Below are 19,028 nucleotides of genomic sequence, written 5' to 3'. Positions count from 1 at the left end.
ATTCCCAAAGGCATTTGAAATGAAGACAAACCTTGAATCATTGAGATTTTAATCCATTTATCTTGTTATCGATACCTAGGTCTTGAATATTGCAAGCTTCATGGGATGGAAAAGATATTGCCTTGGCTTAATAACCATAGTGTAGACTGACATTGAACAAGCATAGATGCTTCCTAGTGCTCCATATTTTGAAGAAGTTGAAGACATTTGTTGGATCATAGTGCATGTAATAAGATTATTGGAAATAAATCAACAAAAGTTCATGCAAACATGTGTTGTAATCTTTATTAATTCTTTTTATTTGTCATTCACCTATCCTTTGAACCATTACTTTGATACCACGTGCAAGGTGCCTCTAATAAACCTAGAGGATTGCTCTAGTCTCATATTGTAACGGGCCATAGGAACCCTCCCCCTAGAATTTTAAAAGAAAATGATTTTTTTTCCATAAGTTCAAAATTCTTTAGCCTCCCCTCTCTCTCCCCGCCGACATCATGTCGGAGAGAGAGAGAGAGGGGATGATGGTGCTGGGGGGCATGCAGCCCCCCAGGTGGAAGGGGTGGCCATGCCACCTACCTCCTCCCATATAGGGGAGTCTTCTCCCTCCCTAGAGGAGACAAGAGGCTACACCCCCATTCTATGCACGTCATCGCCCCTCGTTTGCTGCTGTAGGGCCCTTGAGGCCGCCGGATGGAAGCTCCCCCCTCCTCGCTCGATGATGCTGCACACCCCTCCCCTGGGCCTTCGTCCATAGTTGCAAGACGCTGCCTGGGCCCTCCGAACGGCACTGTTCCCCTGCGTTCCACTGCAACGGCAGCCGTGGGCTGACGTACTGCACCGCCAACTAGGCGGATGTCTCAGTCTACCCCCCCGCCCCCCGTCCTACTGAACGGGCCCTGGGCCACGATCTTAACCACCCCCCTCTGATCACCCGCCATGCACTGGACTACAATCGTAACCACCCTCCCCCCCTCTGATCACTAGCTGTGTGGGGCCCCGTGAGAAAGAGTAAGAAGAAGGGAAGTAGAGGGAGAGAAGGAGAAGAAGAGAAGGAGTAGGAAAGAAGTAGAGGGAAGAGAAGAAGAGGGAGAGAAGGAGAAGGAGAGAGGAAAATAAGGAGTGGGAGAGTAGAGGGAATAAGAGGGAGAGAAAGAGAAGAAGAGAAGAAGGAGTGGGAGAGAAGAAGGAGGAGTGGGAGAGAGAAGAGAAAGGAGGGAGAGAGAGAAGAGAAGAAGAGGGAGAGAAGGAGAAGAGAAGAAGAAGAAGGAGTGGGAGAGAGAAGGGAAGAAGAGGGAGAGAAGGAGAAGAGAAGAAGAAGGAATGGGAGAGAAGGAGGAGTGGGAGAGAGAAGAGAAAGGAGGGAGAGAGAGAAGAGAAGAAGAGGGAGAGAAGGAGAAGAGAAGAAGAAGGAGTGGGAGAGAGAAGGGAAGAACAAGAGGGAGAGAAGGAGAAGAAGGAGTGGGAGAGAGAAGGGAAGAAGAGGGAGAGAAGGAGAAGGAGTGGGAGAGAGAAGAGAAGAAGAGGGAGAGAAGGAGGAGGGAAGAGAAGGAAAGAAGGGAGAAGAAGAAGGAGGAAAAAGAAAGGGGTAGAAGAGAGGAGAGGAGAAGAAGATAGGTAGAGGGAGAGAGGTAGAGGAGAAAGAAGAAGAGGGAGTAGGAAAGAGGAGAGAAGTAGTAGGAAAAGAAGAAGAAGAGTAGAAGGAGAAAAGAAGAGAAGAGAGAGAGAGAGAGAGAGAGAGAGAGAGAGTAGGAGAATAAGTGAAAAGAAGAAGAAGAGAGAGAGGGAGAAAGAAGGAAGGAAAGGGAGTGAGAGTTGGTAACTGTGTCAAGCCACACCCAAACCACTCCCTCGGCAAAGGACCCCATTCAGCGGTCTTTCCTACCAAACCCGAACAACCCGAAACATGTTAAGGTCCGGATTGCCCAATCTCCGCGAGGCGAATGGCTCCCAAGAAGAAAGTCGCGGGAAGCGTAGGCGCCCAAGCTATTGGTAATGTTGGAGAGGCGAGCGGAGCGACCAATGCCACACATACAAATCAAGCCCAGGTTCTAAGCTTTAAAATTAATTAGGAATTATTTCTTGTGGAAGGGATGAAAGGATTGATGACGTGCATGGAACAAGAACGAGTCTTAGGGTTTTGTTTACTCTGAGAACTAAGTTGCATGTGTGAAACAGAAGAGTTTAGAATTCACATGAAATGATAGCTTCTACACACATAAAATGATAAGGTTATCACCTTACTTCACATAAAATGATAGCTTTTTAACCAGTTCAGTGCGCATGAATAGTCATTTAGAATTCACGTTTCGCAATCATGGTTAAAAGAAATACATGAAATGTTAATTTCTGTTCATGAGATACACTTGCATCGTTAGACAAAACCCTAGACTTTCATAGACGCAAGTCACATGTGATCCGGTGCATTACAAATAAGTACTCGTTGCCAGGAATAAAGAGAGATAAAAGTCGTCTAGGAGGTACAACTATACTAAACGCGCAATGTCCATGATGATTAAGGTTGATTGGGAAATCCTGCATAGAACCACACTAAGAGAATTGGAAGGATTGCATGCATCTAGACTACATCTTGAAGGTCTAAATGAAGAATCATGTGTTGCCATGTGTGTTAACTGAGCTTGGTTGGAATTAGAGATTAAAAGACCCTTGGTTGGGTTGCGAATAAGGCATGTCCATTACCTTGACTGACTAGCTAATGCTTGAGTTAGGGACTAAGATACCCTAAGGTAAAACCTAAGGGAAAAGGGCAAGTATAAGTCAACTTACCAAGACCATTTACTTGCGTAATCTTGTTTGAAATTATTGGGATATCGCCAAGTTGCGAAAAGACCCAAGATCGGATGCTGGGAGCATCCGGGAAAAAAAGGAGTCACACCTTAGTAGTCGGTCGTACAAACGACCTCCGAAATGTTCGTGCTTATACTTAGGTATATTATTTGATCTCTCTGCTCAAGGAACTAATTCAAGGAAAACACTTAATGCTTCAGGTTGAAAGCCTAGGGGAAGAGGCAGGAACAGTTACCTCCGACTGTCTACCTGGCCGTATCCAAGGGGGTTGATAGTCGCGTCGGGTATATGGACCTAACCCGCCACGAGAGGTCTCTCCGTGGGTATTGCTTGGAGCGGGAGGACACTTGGGTGCCAGGGGAGGCTCTGGCTGTAAATCCCTTGCCTCCGGATCCTGCACAAGAGGTCGACGTGACTCGAGATGGGATCTCGAGGCCCATATACTAGTCAATGGGCAGAACTTGGAGCAGCAATCCTGTAGATTGCTGGGATAGCCTTGGGCGTGATATTGGATGTACTCTAATATTTTTATAAATAAAGAGCATTTATTAGAGAAAAAGGAACTTGCTTGGCATTGTTTTTGTGTCGATGCCTAAGTTACGTGAAGGAACCCATGATTAATTTGTTTAATTAAGGAAGCTGATTTTGCATGTCAAAACGTAATGTGTTAGGTAATTAGATAACTAAAGCAAACTGAGGAAAGTGCAGTGGACTTGACTTAGGTCTGTCCTATGGAAGGGTGGTCCCAGTTAGCTGGGAACTTTTCTCAAATGATGAGATAATAAGACAATGAAGACCTAGTATCAGTAGATGCAGAATTTCCGATTTATTCTATTTCAGGGGAAAGGAATGGGACTATGCCGTACAACAGAGAGGTTGAGCTTCTCATCCCTCTCGTTTCCCATTCTCCATGAACCAAGTGCAACATGAATCCGCTTTGACTCTGTTGTTCCTATGCAAAGTGGTACATCTGGAGCTCGACGCTAGCTCCTTCCTAGAGACTTTGCTGATAGGAAAGGAACCTTGACCTCAGGTCGACCCCAAGTGGGAATGACTGGACACTTCTGCTCGGGGCAGACTCAGGAAGACCTAGATCGCAAACCCTATGTCATTCCCTGCGAGTGCCAGGCGGAGCCTTCTAGACACTCCTCTCGATGGGCTGCTAAGACGTGTCCCGTAAGCGGACAAGCGGGCACGTTACACATACGAGCCCCCTATAAGAATACAAGCCCAATAAACTATCCTACCAAATTTGGAAGGTAATGTACTATTAGCTCTATCTAGTATTTAGGAAAGCTACTTGATTTATTCTCAATTCTAGGTAAGACTTAGCTCATAGGAAAGGGGATAGAATAAATGACAAGGAGTGGATAGTGTGGAGAGACTTTGCACGGATATAACAATTATTGTTGGGTAGATATTAAGATCAAACACCAACAAATAGGCGCCATCACTAAGAGATTTATAGGAGTTTTCTCTCAACAAATGATGCTTTGTAGAGAATGGATAACATGGCTAGAAGATTAAGATCCTCTAGGGGCTTGGCCTCTCTTGCAAGATTTCAAACTCATGGTTCTTTTTCCAAATAGGAAAGGTGTAAATGGATATTTCTAGAGGAAGAGCCCGACATGGTTTTCTCTCTTTCTTGCTTGTTTTAGCATTCTATTTTTGAATTAGCATAGTTGAAAGTGCCTTCTCCGTAAAAGTATGCTTTCTTTTAGCATTACTATTTTCACTCAAAAAGTTAAATTCAAATATATAGTTTTGCTCTTAGTTTGTTTTTCCCTTCCCCCCATTACTTTATTATCCCAAAAGCACTTTTCTTTCTTGTTCCTTGTAGATAAGCCCTAGTGTGCTCCCAATCTCAGATTGATATGCCATAAAGTTATAGAGTGACTAATTTTTCGACATAAATATGTCTACATAGTCAATTTTCTTGGTTTCAATGCTAAATGTCACGTTTAAAAATTGTAAGTTTTTTTGACTTTTAACATTATAAGTTTAACATTTATTAATTACACTTGTGTTTAACAATGTGTGAATGTGTCGAGAATTCATATTTCCTTGATGAAATCACTTGTTCCATGTTTTTCATACATTAACTAACTTGTTTTGAGACTCATATCATTTATTGAGTTGATTACATTATGGGGACATTATATCTAGCAATTATGAATTGCATTTTCAATGCCCCTCTCAAGCCACATCTTGACTGAGGTGCTAGTGCCACCCACGTTTACCAACTTGATCTTTGAGACCAAGTAAGAAACTAGATGGGGGAAGTTACATCTCCCCTTCCTAGGAGGTCACCCATCCCAATACAACTTCGATAAGCCATCTCGGCTTCAAAACCTTAAGGTGATGGATAACCCCCAATCAATCCAATTATGGAAAATTTTCTCTATTAGCCTAAGATTCAAACCTCATGTCAACGTAATAGATTGAGCTGGTGGATTGCATTTCCAACATACTTTGTAATTATGCTTTGAGATACAACTTATTTTGGTTGGAATTTTCATATGCATTGAATAAGCATGACAATTATTTTGTATCTAACCCATATATGCATAACATATCTTAATTGGGTCATATTGACTCAAGAAAAAGCATGGTTATAGATCTCTACTAAATATCAAATTTCCTAAGGATGTGAAATAACTTTTCAAAATCTAAATTATGCACTTATAAGGCATATATTGAAACAATCATTTTCACCAAAAGTGAGACTAGAAGTTGATAATTCATTGTCAAAGTTAAGAATCAAGAATGCACCATGAGACGCAAAGCTTATTTTTATCTTTTACTTTTGATAACAAAATGAGGAACTTGATTTTGGAGGTCTTATTTTTCTATGTCCTTTATTATAAGGATTTTGGACTTCATAAGGAGGGACTTTAGTAAAACGTAGGTAATATTGACTATGCATACCCATAACATCGTACATATGAGACAACTTTGTTTCACAAAACTACCCTGATGGTAAATTAATATGTAGGCATCCGAAGCATCACTCCTATGACTATTAAATGTAACAATGTTGCTTCAATGTAGTCTTACATGGTTATATCAATATAATCACTTGGGTAACATTTATGTATGAAGATGACACGTATATGTATGTAGTCTTAATGACCAGTTGGGTAACATTGATGTATGAAGATGACATGTACATGTATGTGATATTATTAGTCTTTAAAAAATATTTAGTAGTATTAGAAGATGTAAAAGAAATATATGCTTTGACAACTATGGAGTTTATGAATATATTTATATGAAGAGCATTAAGGGAATTAAAAAACATGCACAAGTAAATGTGTATGTGGAGTATAAATGGAAAAGTTGGAGCAAAGAAGCCTTCCATATACTTGATACACATTGTATAGAAGTGATGATGATAGTTTTCCATGATAATGTAAAATGTTTCCAAGAAAATACTTTCAACCACCTTTGTTGGGCCATTTCTTATGCTTTGAATTGGTCAATTGTGAGGTTTTCATATAGTTCCTCAAAGATGAATGGCAATTTCCATAACATATTCAATGGTGTCCTCAACTATGTTTATGTCACATGTGTTGCCTTCAAATTGTGAATCTCCAGACTGGTGATACTGCTCAACACAATCTAACAAGTTCTGGTTGCAAGTCGCATTTAAATAATTTCCTGTTACATAAAAACTAGTTTTAGGTAAATGTACCTGAGCAAGGTGCACTGATAATTTTCTCTGATATTGATAGTAAAATTATTATTATTAAAGAAAAATAGTAACGACTTGTGCAACATTTGAATCAAACCAAGTGTACAAAACCATCACAAATTTAGAAAAACTTTGCTTATTTTAGAATGTAAAAACAACATACTTAAAAATCTTCAAGTTATTTTATTGAATGCAAAATATTCTCACTAGTATCAAACTTATCTTTATACATGTAGCAACTAGGGTTTATAAATGTAGAAAATAGGGGAAGGCTTTTTTAGATTTACAATTGTCTTCTTAACATTTTTTCACGTATAAGTGTTTTTTAATGTTCTAAGTGAGCTCTTCATGAGTTGCTACTAGCCAAAGACAACACCCATACCATGCTATGTTAGATTTCTTATCCATATGGTTGCATAAAACATGCAACATTGAATTTGTAATGTGACCATACATAAACTTCTAGGTGCTCAAGTATTCTCATTAAACCCCCTAGTGGGTTCCTCCTCAATCTCTTCCTATTGTGGTCAATATATGAGCAATACTCAATTTTATGACAAAGTTCTAAAGCTAACACAAATTCTATGTGACATCCTTGGATTTCAAATAAAAGCCATCATGGAAAAAACACTCATGGACATGTGCCACCATTAAAAAGCATGAAATAGTACCTAAAGATCTCATCAATGACTACTTTTCGAAGTCTCACCTAGATCATTACTTGCAAGATTAGCTTCAACCTAAAGTGCATGATAACATCATAATTCACTAGATCCTAAAGTGCTTTGGTAAAAAAAAACAAAGATTTGAGTTCAAAGGATATGTAAACACTCTTTTATTAAAAGGTGAGGTGTGCCAATGCTCTTCTCCTTTTTATAGCTAACATTTTCAAAGAAAGCTTTGTAGGCTTGTCAATGTCTAAAATAATGCTAGGAGACCAATCCTCCTCTCTTTAACAAGGATCTCAAATTTCAAAAATGTATAGTTGATGCTCTCATGATACTGATAGACTAACCAACAATATTGACCAAGACTCGCAAGTAAGATTTTTGCAATTTGTGGCATTAGATACTTCGAGTTATCAAAAGATTCCCACCATAGATAGCTACCTGACTTAGGATGCAAAGTGATTTGAGTTGAACAAACATTCTCATGTGGGTAGAGTAGAAGAATGAATACAATATCAACTAGTTGGTAGATGCATTAAAGCTTATTAACATCCCTCCAATTAAATAGCTTCTCTTTTAGTAGAGTGGCTAGAAAGTTTTTCTTAACCTTTTGGATCCTATACAAATGAATCTTTTTATAATGGTGTAACTAATGACCTTGAGGGCACATATCTAGAAATGTGTGTATCACATGAGTCCACCAATAGGGGTATTGACTTAGTAAACTTTGGGTGAATTTACATGATTATACTTACATAATGGGATTTTTTTATTGGGCTTTGAGAAAAGTCTGCAAGTTTTTGTGAAAGGGGGACCATTTTATCACCTCATGATAATATGCAAATATCCGGCCTTAAGTACAAGTGATATGTAAGGTTTCTTAAAGGTGCAACCGTAAGCCAAAGACCTCCATAAGATCCTAGGATGGGCACACTAGAGGGTAAGTGTTGTTTCGAGACATTCCCATTCTACTCCTTCTCTCCCCCATTCCCCTTCTCCTCGCCATGCTCCTACCTACCCGAGTGCTCTTCTATGAGCCCCAAAGTATATTATCATGTCCATTTTGTACCACATAATGAGCCAAAAAAGACTATAATATGCACCAAAAGCTCACCAAAAGTGTGGATGTAATTAAGAGCGAGATTCCTATCTTTTGTGTTTGGTAGATCAATGATTCTAGCATGATATAAATGGAATGATAAGGTTTAATATGTTTCACTTATATCATGTCAACAAATAAAAGTATAGGTCTTATACTATATCACACACACATATACATACATACATACATACATGTATATGTGTGTGTGTGTGTGTGTAATCAAGTGAGAGGATAATTTCATGATAATGTTTACTATCTTAGATCATAACAAAGAATAAGCTTTTAGTCTTATTAGGTAAACAAGTAGGGGAAAATTTTAGCCATATGGTTATTTTTGGAGGTTGTGATCATAAGGCAAAAAAACTAGGCAAAAAATCTCAAAAAATAGCAAGTGTATGCAAAAATTAATAGATTTTAACTTGAAATTCACCTTAAAACACTTGGATAAAGGCTTCTTTAACAAATGTAGCCATATTTCCTATTAACTTAATTGATTATTCGCATTTCTAGTAAGACTTACGATATGATGATAACACAAGAAGTTGCAGACTGATTTGTATTGTGTTTCCCACATTATGAATTACAACAACATCATGAGCTCCCTTGAGGGTGGGTTTTTTGCAAATCTAGCTTGGTGTGGTTGGGGGCAAGGGGTTGTAGGCCTGATTGCCTGCCCCAAACTGCACCTAGATAGGTAAAGGGTGCCTCTTAGGCAATAAGCTGATGATGTTGAGGGAAGAGAAGCCCTTTTCCCATATGGAAGAATGTCTAAAACTTCTTGTGTAATGAGGTGAAAGGAATAAGAAGGAAGTGATAAAGAAGGCTCTGTGATATCAAAATAAGATATTTACTTGGATCGCTGCCGATGCATGCGTCGTGGGTTTGGCAACACGCGTCCAAGTTGTCGCAGGGGCTCTCGCCAGGGCACCCCGTGTACCCGATCCCACAGTACTTGCCATACCTCAGCAGAGGAGGAACTAAAACATATTATCAGTATAAATCATACCTCGTGATCATAATCACACACACAATGATTATTGATTCATCGATGCAGATAATCAGTTACCATACAATAATTATAATCAGAGTGTAATTTGATCACAATCCAATTATCATATCATGATCCAGGTCGATTGTGTTTAATTATCTTAATCATCGTAATCATACAAGTATTTACAGTGGTTCCATCCATGGCGCAGATCATCATCAGTTATACGATCATAAAAATAAGCGTCTGATACATTAATCACAGTATCCAATATGAGCTGGGTCTGATATATTAATCACAATATCCAATTATATATTCATATACGGGGGTTGATTATTCTTAAATTATCGGAGTTGCAGAAAGCCAACGTATGATGATTAAGAAGCGACACAAATAATTTAATGAATAGAGGATGATAATTCGAAAATATAACTGTTGTAAATGTAAGTGGCATCGATGAGATAATGATGTGATAGTGATTATAATGAGTGGATGATGATCATGATGCCTTACAAGCGCAATCCTGCGACTCGCAGGTGGTGCTGCAGGGCAACTGCATACACACGGCATAATCAATGAATTAATTGACAAGCAATACTGCGATTCCTATTCAGACACAAGTAAGGAGATAGAGAGAGAACTGCATACACAGGGGTGACGCCATGATCAATCAGTTAATTAACTGGCACTACTGTGATTCCTATTCAATTACAACTAATGAGAGAGAGAGAGAGAGAGAGAGAGACAGAGAGAGAGAGAGAGAGAACCAACCAGATCAGAGGTGTTGACGATGAGCGCATGTGTCGCGGTGCCGCAGGAGGCGATAATTATAATTAGGCTTGTCATTAATTTGATTATCATCGCTAACCCACAATCATAACTCGCTGCTCCTCGCCCCATTCTTCTACACTATCCAAACATAGAAGTGTTTAGGCTCATATATGTATAGAGATTTCGTCTTATAGCCTTGTTATATAGGGTTCCAACCTTGGGATGTACATGAGTTCAAACCTTGGATATATCCCATAGACACTTGTCCTTATAGGGTTCAAACCTTGGATATATCCCTTACACACATCCTTAGAGGGTTCAAACCTTGGATGTACATGAGTTTAAACCTTGGTTATATCCCTTAGACACATCTTTCAAAGTTCAAGTCTTCTAAAAAATATTGCCTTGCCATTGTTGTCATTATCTAATTTATTTGGAGTCCATTTGGCTTTGAAATCTCCTAAGCATTTTCTTTCCTTCCAAATTTTGAAACTATTTGTGTTAGAACATAGCAACAAAACATGTAAAGCATGGAAAAATTTTACAAGTCATCATGTTCAAAAGGTTTTGAATCAACGTCCGAAAGATATTATTGTTGAAAATTAGCAAGGTTCATAACAATTTTCACACGAGAGAGAGAGAGAGAGAGAGAGAGAGAGAGAGAGAGAGAGAGAGAGAGAGAGAGAGAGAGAGAGAGAGAGAGAGAGAGAGAGAGAGAGATGCCTCCCACATTATTGTTAATATGATATAATCTATGAGGGCAGGTGAAACTACTCTTTGTTAGAGCTAACAGTTTTCTCTATGCTTTCATGTGTACATTACAAAGCCATGAACCATACCTATAGAAAGCAATTACATGTTGCATTATCATCAAGTTTTTCCCATTTTGTTATCCTTATTCTCTTACCTTTCATTTGTTTAATTATGGAATATATAATTAATTTATGTACATATTTCTCTATCCCTTCTCTCAAAGGTATGAACTGATATGATTCCCTTGCTATTGAACCTTTTTACAAGCTAAGAATTTTGCCATGTCATTCTCACGAATCATTGTAGCATCAATAGGTGGCACATTTCTTGTGCCTTGGACATTATTAAAACCTCCACTATTGTGCAACTATAGCAGACCTAACTTTTTGTTTTGAATACTTTATTACTCACCACAAAGTATAAAGTCCAAGAAATTTTCAATTTTAATTGTAAATCCATTTTCCATGCTCTAACCATTAAAAAGAAGGCCATCTATACATGCTTTGACTCTTGATCCTATGTTTACATTATAGTTACAAAAATTGATAAGATATAATATAATATGTTGTGAAACTCTTGTAAAGCTCTAAGACAATTCCACATGGCCTTGGGCCCAAAGCATATGCCCATTAATGACCTAATGAGCTTTGACAATTTATGGGAAGTTCTTTCATGCATGTGAGCAATCACATCCTCTTACTATTCCTACAATGACTTCTTGATTGTGTAATGTTACCAAACAATGTATTCAATTTTTGTATATGTGACAATTATCAAGACCTTTGAAGCCTATTCTGATTAATATATCCAAATTATGAAGTAAACACTACATGAAGACACTAATGCCATGAGAGTAGAGAATACTCATTTTATTACTTAAAATGGAGATTAGTGATGGAGTTTCAAGAGAAAAATAAATTCCACATAAGATTGGTCAATAGGGAAAAACTATTGAATGTGCAAATAATAGGTGGTGAGCTTGATCTTAAATGTCACTTGCATGGGAGCCATAAGGTAGAGATAGGCTTTGAGTCCATATTGTTTGCCAAAGCATACATTATGAAACCATACTATACACATTTATAGTGTTTTATCCAAAAGAACCCCAAATCTAAAAAATTTATGACCTTAATATTTAATGTCAAATTATAGCACATAATATGCTTAGTGCCACTTCAATAATGCATAAGAATCAATATTTAAAGCCCAAAGCCTTGAGAGAGAGAGAGAGAGAGAGAGAGAGAGAGAGAGAGAGAGAGAGAGAGAGAGAGAGAGAGAGAGAGAGAGAGAGAGAGAGAGAGAGAGAGAGAGAGAGAGAGAGAGAGAGAGAGAGAGAGAGAGAGAGAGAGAGAGAGAGAGAGAGAGAGAGAGAGAGTGTGTGTGTGTGTGTGTGTAAACCAATCCCTCCAAAATAGGAAAATAAGTTGTCATATATAGTTTTGTGTGTGGGGACATGTGTGTGCTTATATTATATGGCATGCCTATCTTTCCTATCTGTGTCTTATTCATGGAAAATTCACAAATAAGGGGTTATTTAAATAGGACTTATGCATGTGATAGGGAGGGTCTTCATATAGTGAACCCCCTGAGATTATAATCAAAGCTCAAAGGAGATCCATTCTTGTTATCATATTTTTATAGGGGTTCTTTTGATGGCATGTCTTGAGGAAGATTTCTCCCTTCGATAGATTTGTGTAATTACCTTAAAGTATTTCAGCATTGCTAATGTTTTCTAATTCTTAAAACTAGGATAATTTCATAGCTAATGATGTTACTTGACCTCCCATACCTATGTTTCCCTCTTTAGGTTTGGTTGTTTTACAAACAGTTCCAAGTCTCCAATCTAGGATTTTTATATTAGGTTTCACTTTTTCTAATAGGAGGGATGGAAAATTTCATGAGTGTACTATGATTAGAGCGACTTTCTTTTCTAGGGTTCTCTTCTATTGTTTGATTTCCCTAGGTGTTAATTTTAATCCGTAATTTCACTTGACACTCGAGCTCTTCTATTGATCACTTATTAAACTTGCCAATAATTTTTGATAATTTATGTGCAAAGTTTGAGTAGGAGCTTAGGAATCCTAACCAATAATTACTACAATTATTTTATGACTCTCACACACTTCTTAACATTTGTAATTAATGTAAGGGGTTAATTTAACCCTTCTCTATGGTTAAACATGGACAAGTAATCTAGAACTAGCTAAGCTAAATTGCACTAACTAATTATCAAACATATTGACAATTCCAACATGGATCTCATGGGTGGCATAAGGCTCAGCCAGGATGTTTTTGGTACCAATAGTTTCCACACATCTACTTGGTATCATGTTTGATAGTCTTGATAACTTTGAAATCCTAACTTGATAGTTGAAATCCTCCTTACTACTTCAAAGCATGGATAAAGGAAGTAGAAATGAGTACACGGAGGTGTGTGAATGGGCATAACAAGAATTTTAGGTGAATGGTGGTGAGAACTATAAACAAATTTCAAAAGATGTTGATGAGGATACCAAGCATTGATGGTGAAAGGGGGCTATGTGAATTGGGGTTAGGTGATAAGAAGAGGGGATTAAAGGAGCTGCAAAGAGGCTAGGAGAACAATATTTAAAAGGCTATCGGAAGAGTGGTTTGGGTGAAAGAGGCTAGAGGTAAGGGTAATGATAATGATGGTGGTGGTGGTGATTAGTCTCATGATTAGTCTTACTATAGGTTGGATAGGGAGACAAAGGGTGGTGAGGATGATGGTGGTGGTTGTGATGATGGTGATGACAATCATGACGAGACAATGTAAAAAGTGTGTGTGCATTAATCAGTGCCCTAGGAGTTGGAGGAGGTAATATATAGGGGGAGAGTTGTTTTGATCACAAGTAGGGATGTGGTGGCATGAAGATAGTAAGGAAAGATGAGGATAGTGGTGGCAATGTGTGGGTGAGGTGGAAGTGGTAGTGGTGTGAACAGGGGCAAAAGGCAAAGATAGGTGCATAACAACCAATAGTGGTGGTCGCAACAGTAAAAGAAGTGGATGTGGCTAATGCCTTTCTGGATCCCAACACCCCAGAGATTGGTGTTTGGATTGAAGGATGCTTTATTGCAAATGCATTATTTTGATGGAGGCTCATCAATGAACATAATGATAGATGTGACAATGAAAGATTAGGCATGCAAGGCATGTAGCTTACACAGTGGCTTATCAAACTAGCAAACGAGAGCAGAATTAAGCCTTTGGGTATTTTTCCATATGTGAAGATAACTCTCACAAGATGAGACTATTGGTGGTTGACCTATTTAGTGGTAAAACCAAATTCCCACAAGACCTCATATCCTCTACTTTTGCTAGAAAGACTATGGCTTTTAGAAGCAAGAGCACCAATAGATTGGCTCAAGGAAACCCTAACCTTAGGTAGAGGACCTAATGAGGCGGTAGTGAGGTTATATGACTCACAAAAAGGTAATGGATCCACATCTATTGAAGTCTTATCAGAATCCCCAAATGAATTTATAGATGGTACATTAGTAGATGAAGAAGCTGTCAAATGGAATTTTCCTAATAAAGCAAAGGCCCAGTCCCTAACAGTGGGTATTGTAAGCCAACTCCCATGAGAATCAAAGTCCTTGTCTATGGGTGAATACCTCCTACTTGAAGCAAGAATGACTTTTCAAATTACTTTTGACACTCAGATAGAAGCATGTATATATAGCATGGATGAATACCTCCTACCTGAACCAAGAAGCAAAAGATGCAGTAGAGAGCCTCTTCTTCTCTTATAGAGCTTCTACATAGGAAAAGATAGATTCTACAGAGGATGATGATGAAAGTCAAGATGAAGATTACGAAAGAGAGGTGGATGAATCTATTCAACCAGAAGAGGATGGAAATGAGGATGAAGTCCTAGAGGCTTTAAAAGCTAAAGATCCTATGCTATTAGATGGAATGACTCTAGTACCCTTTGGAATGGTAAATGAATTGCATTATACACAAAATCTCTATAAGAAATGGATTAAGAAAAACAAGCCCTCCTTCAGCAATAGTGGCTCTTGTCGCCCTAATTTATCCTTCTCAAGAAAGGACAATGATGATGCACCTTGCCAACAAACAAGTCCTGCAGCCCAAACAGAACTTAGATGGTCCCTATTATTTGACATTCTTGGAGGCGTCCTCAAAAGATGAGTCCTCGAGTCAAGAGGTAACTAATTCTCAAACAAAATTGGAAATAACTATGATGCCAATTCAGCACCCCAAAGAGCCAGCCGAGTCCCCATGGAAGGAAGAAGTTGGTTCTAGCAAAGCATTCGACGAGGAGGCTACTCCCTTGAAGGAGTTGGATCTATATCCAAAAACAATCCACAGTACCTCCGTCCACAAAGTGAAAGGTAAAAAGCAATTACTTTTTGTGGATACAAATGGCACTGAACGTCATTTGAAGGTGGGTACCAGCCTTCCAAAAGAGGAGTTGTTGGTCCTACGTGACCTACTAAAGGAGAATTTGGACGTGTTCACATGGTTATGTAAAGATCTTAAGGGGATTGATCCCATGGTTTATCACCATCACATCAACCTTGAGCTCGATGCCAAGCCTAAAGGCAAAGACAAATGCACATAAATCCAAATTACTCAGCCCTAATGAAAGAAAAATTGTTAAAGCTATTAAAAGTTGAGTTCATCTATCTAGTGGCCCATAGTGAATAGGTCTTACCCATTGTGGTAGTACCCAAGAAAATTGAAAGTTGCGGATCTATGTGGACTTTTGCAAGTTGAAATTCAAGACAAAGAAGAATCATTTTCCTATTCCTTTCATAGACCAACTATATGATACAGTGGTTGGACATGAGCTTTATTCCTTACCAAATAGATTCAATGGGTACAATCAAGTTCAGATAACAGAAGATCAGTCCAAGACAACCTTTACAATAGAATGGGGTACTTATGTTTGCAGAGTGATGTTGTTTGGGCTTTGCAATGCCCTTGCCACATTCCAAAGAGTGATGATGGCCACATTCCAAAATCACATGCATGATTTCACTGAGATATACATGGATGAGTTTTGTTTCTATAGCCTACTCCGTGAGCATTGGGGATACTTGGAGCAGTGCTTTGATTAATATCGGGAGTATGAGATCTCTCTAAACCTCGACAACTATATCTTTGGAGTCTCGTCAAGAGTTATTTTGGGTCACATTGTCTCTAAAAAAGGAATAGCAACATACCATGCTAAGATTGAGAAGATCATAGCTCTAATAGCACCGACCAACCTCAAATAGTTGAGGGGATTTCTTGGTCATGTGGGCTACTATAGGAGGTTCATCGCTCATTTTACAACAAAGGTGCTGTCCTTGCATAAGATCATGAGGAAAGATGCAAAGCTTATTTGGATAGATGATTGTGAAGATGCCTTCAACACTTTAAAGTAGTGCATGATTGAAGCACCCATCCTTCAACCTCTTGATTAAACAAAGGAGTTCCATGTATATTGATGCATTTATCAAAGGCTTAGGCATAGTCCTTTGTCGGAAAGGCTCCTCAAAGTTGGATCAACCTATCTACTATGCAAGTCATAAGGTCATTGATTGGGAAAGGAACTACATAATGAGAGTGCCTGTTTGGCAATGGTGTTTGCCTTGGAGAAGTTTCGACATTACTACTTGCTATCAATGCACTTCAAGTTTTGTGTGGATCATGAGACACTTTTCTTTCTAATGAATAAGAGACATATGTGAAAGGTAGAATTATAAGATGACTTCTCTTGTTCCAAGAGTTTGATTTTGAAGCGGTTATAAAGCCTAGGCCGCTCCCATGTTAAACCTAAAACTTCAATTAAAAATTCCTAAAAAGTAAAAAAAATCCAAAAATTTAGATGTCCCATTATCAACCTTTTTATTGTTGGTTGCATAATAATAAAATCTAATAAATAATAGAATCAAATAAAAAATAGAAAAAATCTCTCAGAAAATCTAAAAAATTATCAAAAAAGTAAATGTGATATTTTTTGTATTTTTTTCTCATGCTATAAATTTTTATCTTGGTCACCTATAATTAAATCTAAGTCTATCTTCACTACACATCTCTCATGTAATTAATGAATGCAATACGTTGGGAATGAAAGTGATACAGTCTTTTAATCCATCCATGTTGTTAGTCTGTCTTAGTTTAATTATTCCATGTGTGGTGTAGTTTGTGGTATTTCTTCTATTTTCATGGTCATGTAGATATATTATGGGCTACGATGTGTATATTTGCTTTTATTTTCTTGCTTAATATATACAGAGATTAGGGTGTCCATTTGTTTGCATCTTATGAAGCTATCGATTGCATATATGGGAAGGTCATGATAAAATTTTTTCTAGGATGTGATTTACTTGGGGTGGTCTTTTGTGTTGTGTATCTTTTTTTTTTCTTGTTTAGCTATTTTATAAGCTTACTATGTGTCTATTTGTATGGTGTGTGTGTTTTGTTCTTATTTGAATGGCACCTTGAACTCCTCCCCTAGTCCAATATGTTCCTTTGGTTAGTTGACTATTCTCAATTGTCGAAATTAGACCTTATCATTAAGGCTGATCTATCCCATTTTGTGCTCTCTCATTGCCACTCATTCTTGATGATCCTATCTTGTGTGATGAATTTTTAACCTCTTATAGCATGTAGTCTATTTTTGTTCATGGGACTTTGTGTATTTCCTATCATGGGGAAACCTTTTGGAGCAGCCCACTAGCTCTATTCCAATGCGGACATTATGAAGCTCATGCTGTGCAAAGATAGACCAAGGACTTATTGGATGCTAAATGTGTCATCACTATACTTGGTGTTTGTGTTTCCATGATCTCTGATCCCTTTTGGAAATAGTTGTGTCAGTTCATTCAGGACAGGTTTATGGCTACCAAAACTCTATCTAATTACATGTTTAAGGAATTATTCACGACTTTTAGAATAGTGCTCAAGGGCATGATCATTGATTGGAGTTCTTATCTCCTTGCTAAAATGGATCAACACTTTATTAGGTTGAGTAGGGGTAATGTGATTAATGTCACCTATGGTTCTTGCTTGTATGTTTTTCTGTCATACTCTACCCCTGCAAAGGAAATTCCACCATATCTTGAAAATCCTCCAATGGTTCGCTCTCCTTCTATTGAAGATTTTGAACCTATCCCTGAGGATCATGACTCCCCTCCTCCTCTGGTCATTTAGAGGAAGTTCTTAAAGCATGTGGTAGAAACCATTCATGCCTTAGTTCCTCTAGTATCGATCCCAACCATATCAAGCAGTCATGTCAACACACACCACACCACCCCTCCCCCCCCCTCAACACACACCACACCAGACCACCCCTCCCCTTCCCCCCCTCCAAATTTCGCCCCCCCCTCAACACACACCACCCCACACCTCCCCTCCCCCCCCCCCCAAAAAATTCCCCCCCCCCCCCCAAATATTTCCCCCCCCCCCCCCCCCCTCAACACACACCACCACATCCCCCCCCCCCAGGCAACATCCGAGTTAGCTTCTGCTAAGGATACCCTAGCAGATTTGTTTAAGCAAATGGAACAACAAACCCAACTGGTTGCCACCCAAAGTGATGAGATCTCTTCTTTGAAGCTCCAATTACTAGAGGCTCAATCCCAGGTTACTAGCCTTTCAGCGGAGAAGGAGAGGATGTCCACAGAAGCGCAGGAGTTCCAAGCTATCTTAGATGACAAACTTTCAGCTTTACAGATTACTAATGACACAGTGGCATCCCAAGCCTCCCAAATCAAGCAATTGCAAACTCAACTGGCAAAGTCACGCTCTGTTCCTCCAAGCCCTAATATTCCCTTGATTCCTTCTCTTTCACAGCAGGACTTGGCTGCTCTTCAGCCTTATAGCTACTAATTTATTTAGGGCAAACAGAGATGGTAGTTTGGACATGCCAATTCCTTGCATCACTTGGTGGTAGGATACACCATTCCTTTCCTGTGTAAGGACATTGAGAGTTCCATAGAAATATCAATAATAGCTTGTGTTAAACTATTGTACTCTTCTCTCCATGAGGAGTTATAGAAATCCAAGGAGTTACATAAGGCTAATATTGAGTTTGCCTCTGCTAAGGAATCTCTTCTCGATATTTTCAAACAAATGGAGTCACAAACTAAGTTGCTAGAAGCCCATAAGGCGAACATATCCTCTTTGCATGCTCAATTAATTGAAGTAAAGGCTCAAGTAGCTATGCTCATTGAGGATAAGGATCATCTTTTTAAGGAAACCCAGGAGCTTAAAGA

At 38.7% G+C, this 19,028-nt stretch overlaps 1 protein-coding gene across 1 annotated transcript; it reads right to left on the bottom strand.

Annotated features, from left to right (window-relative positions):
* Positions 1-6,023: 6,023 nt before the first annotated feature.
* On the bottom strand, positions 6,024-10,316 carry LOC148028015 (phospholipase A2-alpha-like). Its single transcript, XM_087689699.1, has 4 exons — positions 10,029-10,316; positions 9,771-9,810; positions 9,121-9,246; positions 6,024-6,465 (listed from the first exon to the last, which is right to left on the bottom strand). Exons 1-4 carry the CDS (start codon positions 10,155-10,157, stop codon positions 6,311-6,313), a joined length of 450 nt encoding a protein of 149 aa, XP_087545825.1. The 5' UTR covers positions 10,158-10,316; the 3' UTR covers positions 6,024-6,310.
* Positions 10,317-19,028: the final 8,712 nt, after the last annotated feature.

The sequence above is a fragment of the Lygodium microphyllum genome, chromosome 12 (genome assembly GCF_053477565.2).
Source record: "Lygodium microphyllum isolate KBCC chromosome 12, Lygodium_microphyllum_v1.1.10, whole genome shotgun sequence".
Lineage (NCBI taxonomy): Eukaryota > Viridiplantae > Streptophyta > Polypodiopsida > Schizaeales > Lygodiaceae > Lygodium > Lygodium microphyllum.
The sequence above is the reverse complement of the archived record's forward strand: the minus strand, read 5'-3'. Positions and strand labels throughout refer to the sequence as shown.

Bases quoted from the DNA above. Each gene is read 5' to 3' on its own strand.
- LOC148028015 (XM_087689699.1), bottom strand. From the start codon at position 10,157: ATGGGGCGAGGAGCAGCGAGTTATGATTGTGGGTTAGCGATGATAATC. The intron at 9,247-9,770 runs GTAAGGCATCAT...AATATGTTTTAG, and splicing joins CGAGTCGCAGGATTGCGCTT to TTCCTCCTCTGCTGAGGTAT. The intron at 6,466-9,120 runs GTAAATATCTTA...TTTATGTAACAG, and splicing joins ATGCATCGGCAGCGATCCAA to GAAATTATTTAAATGCGACT.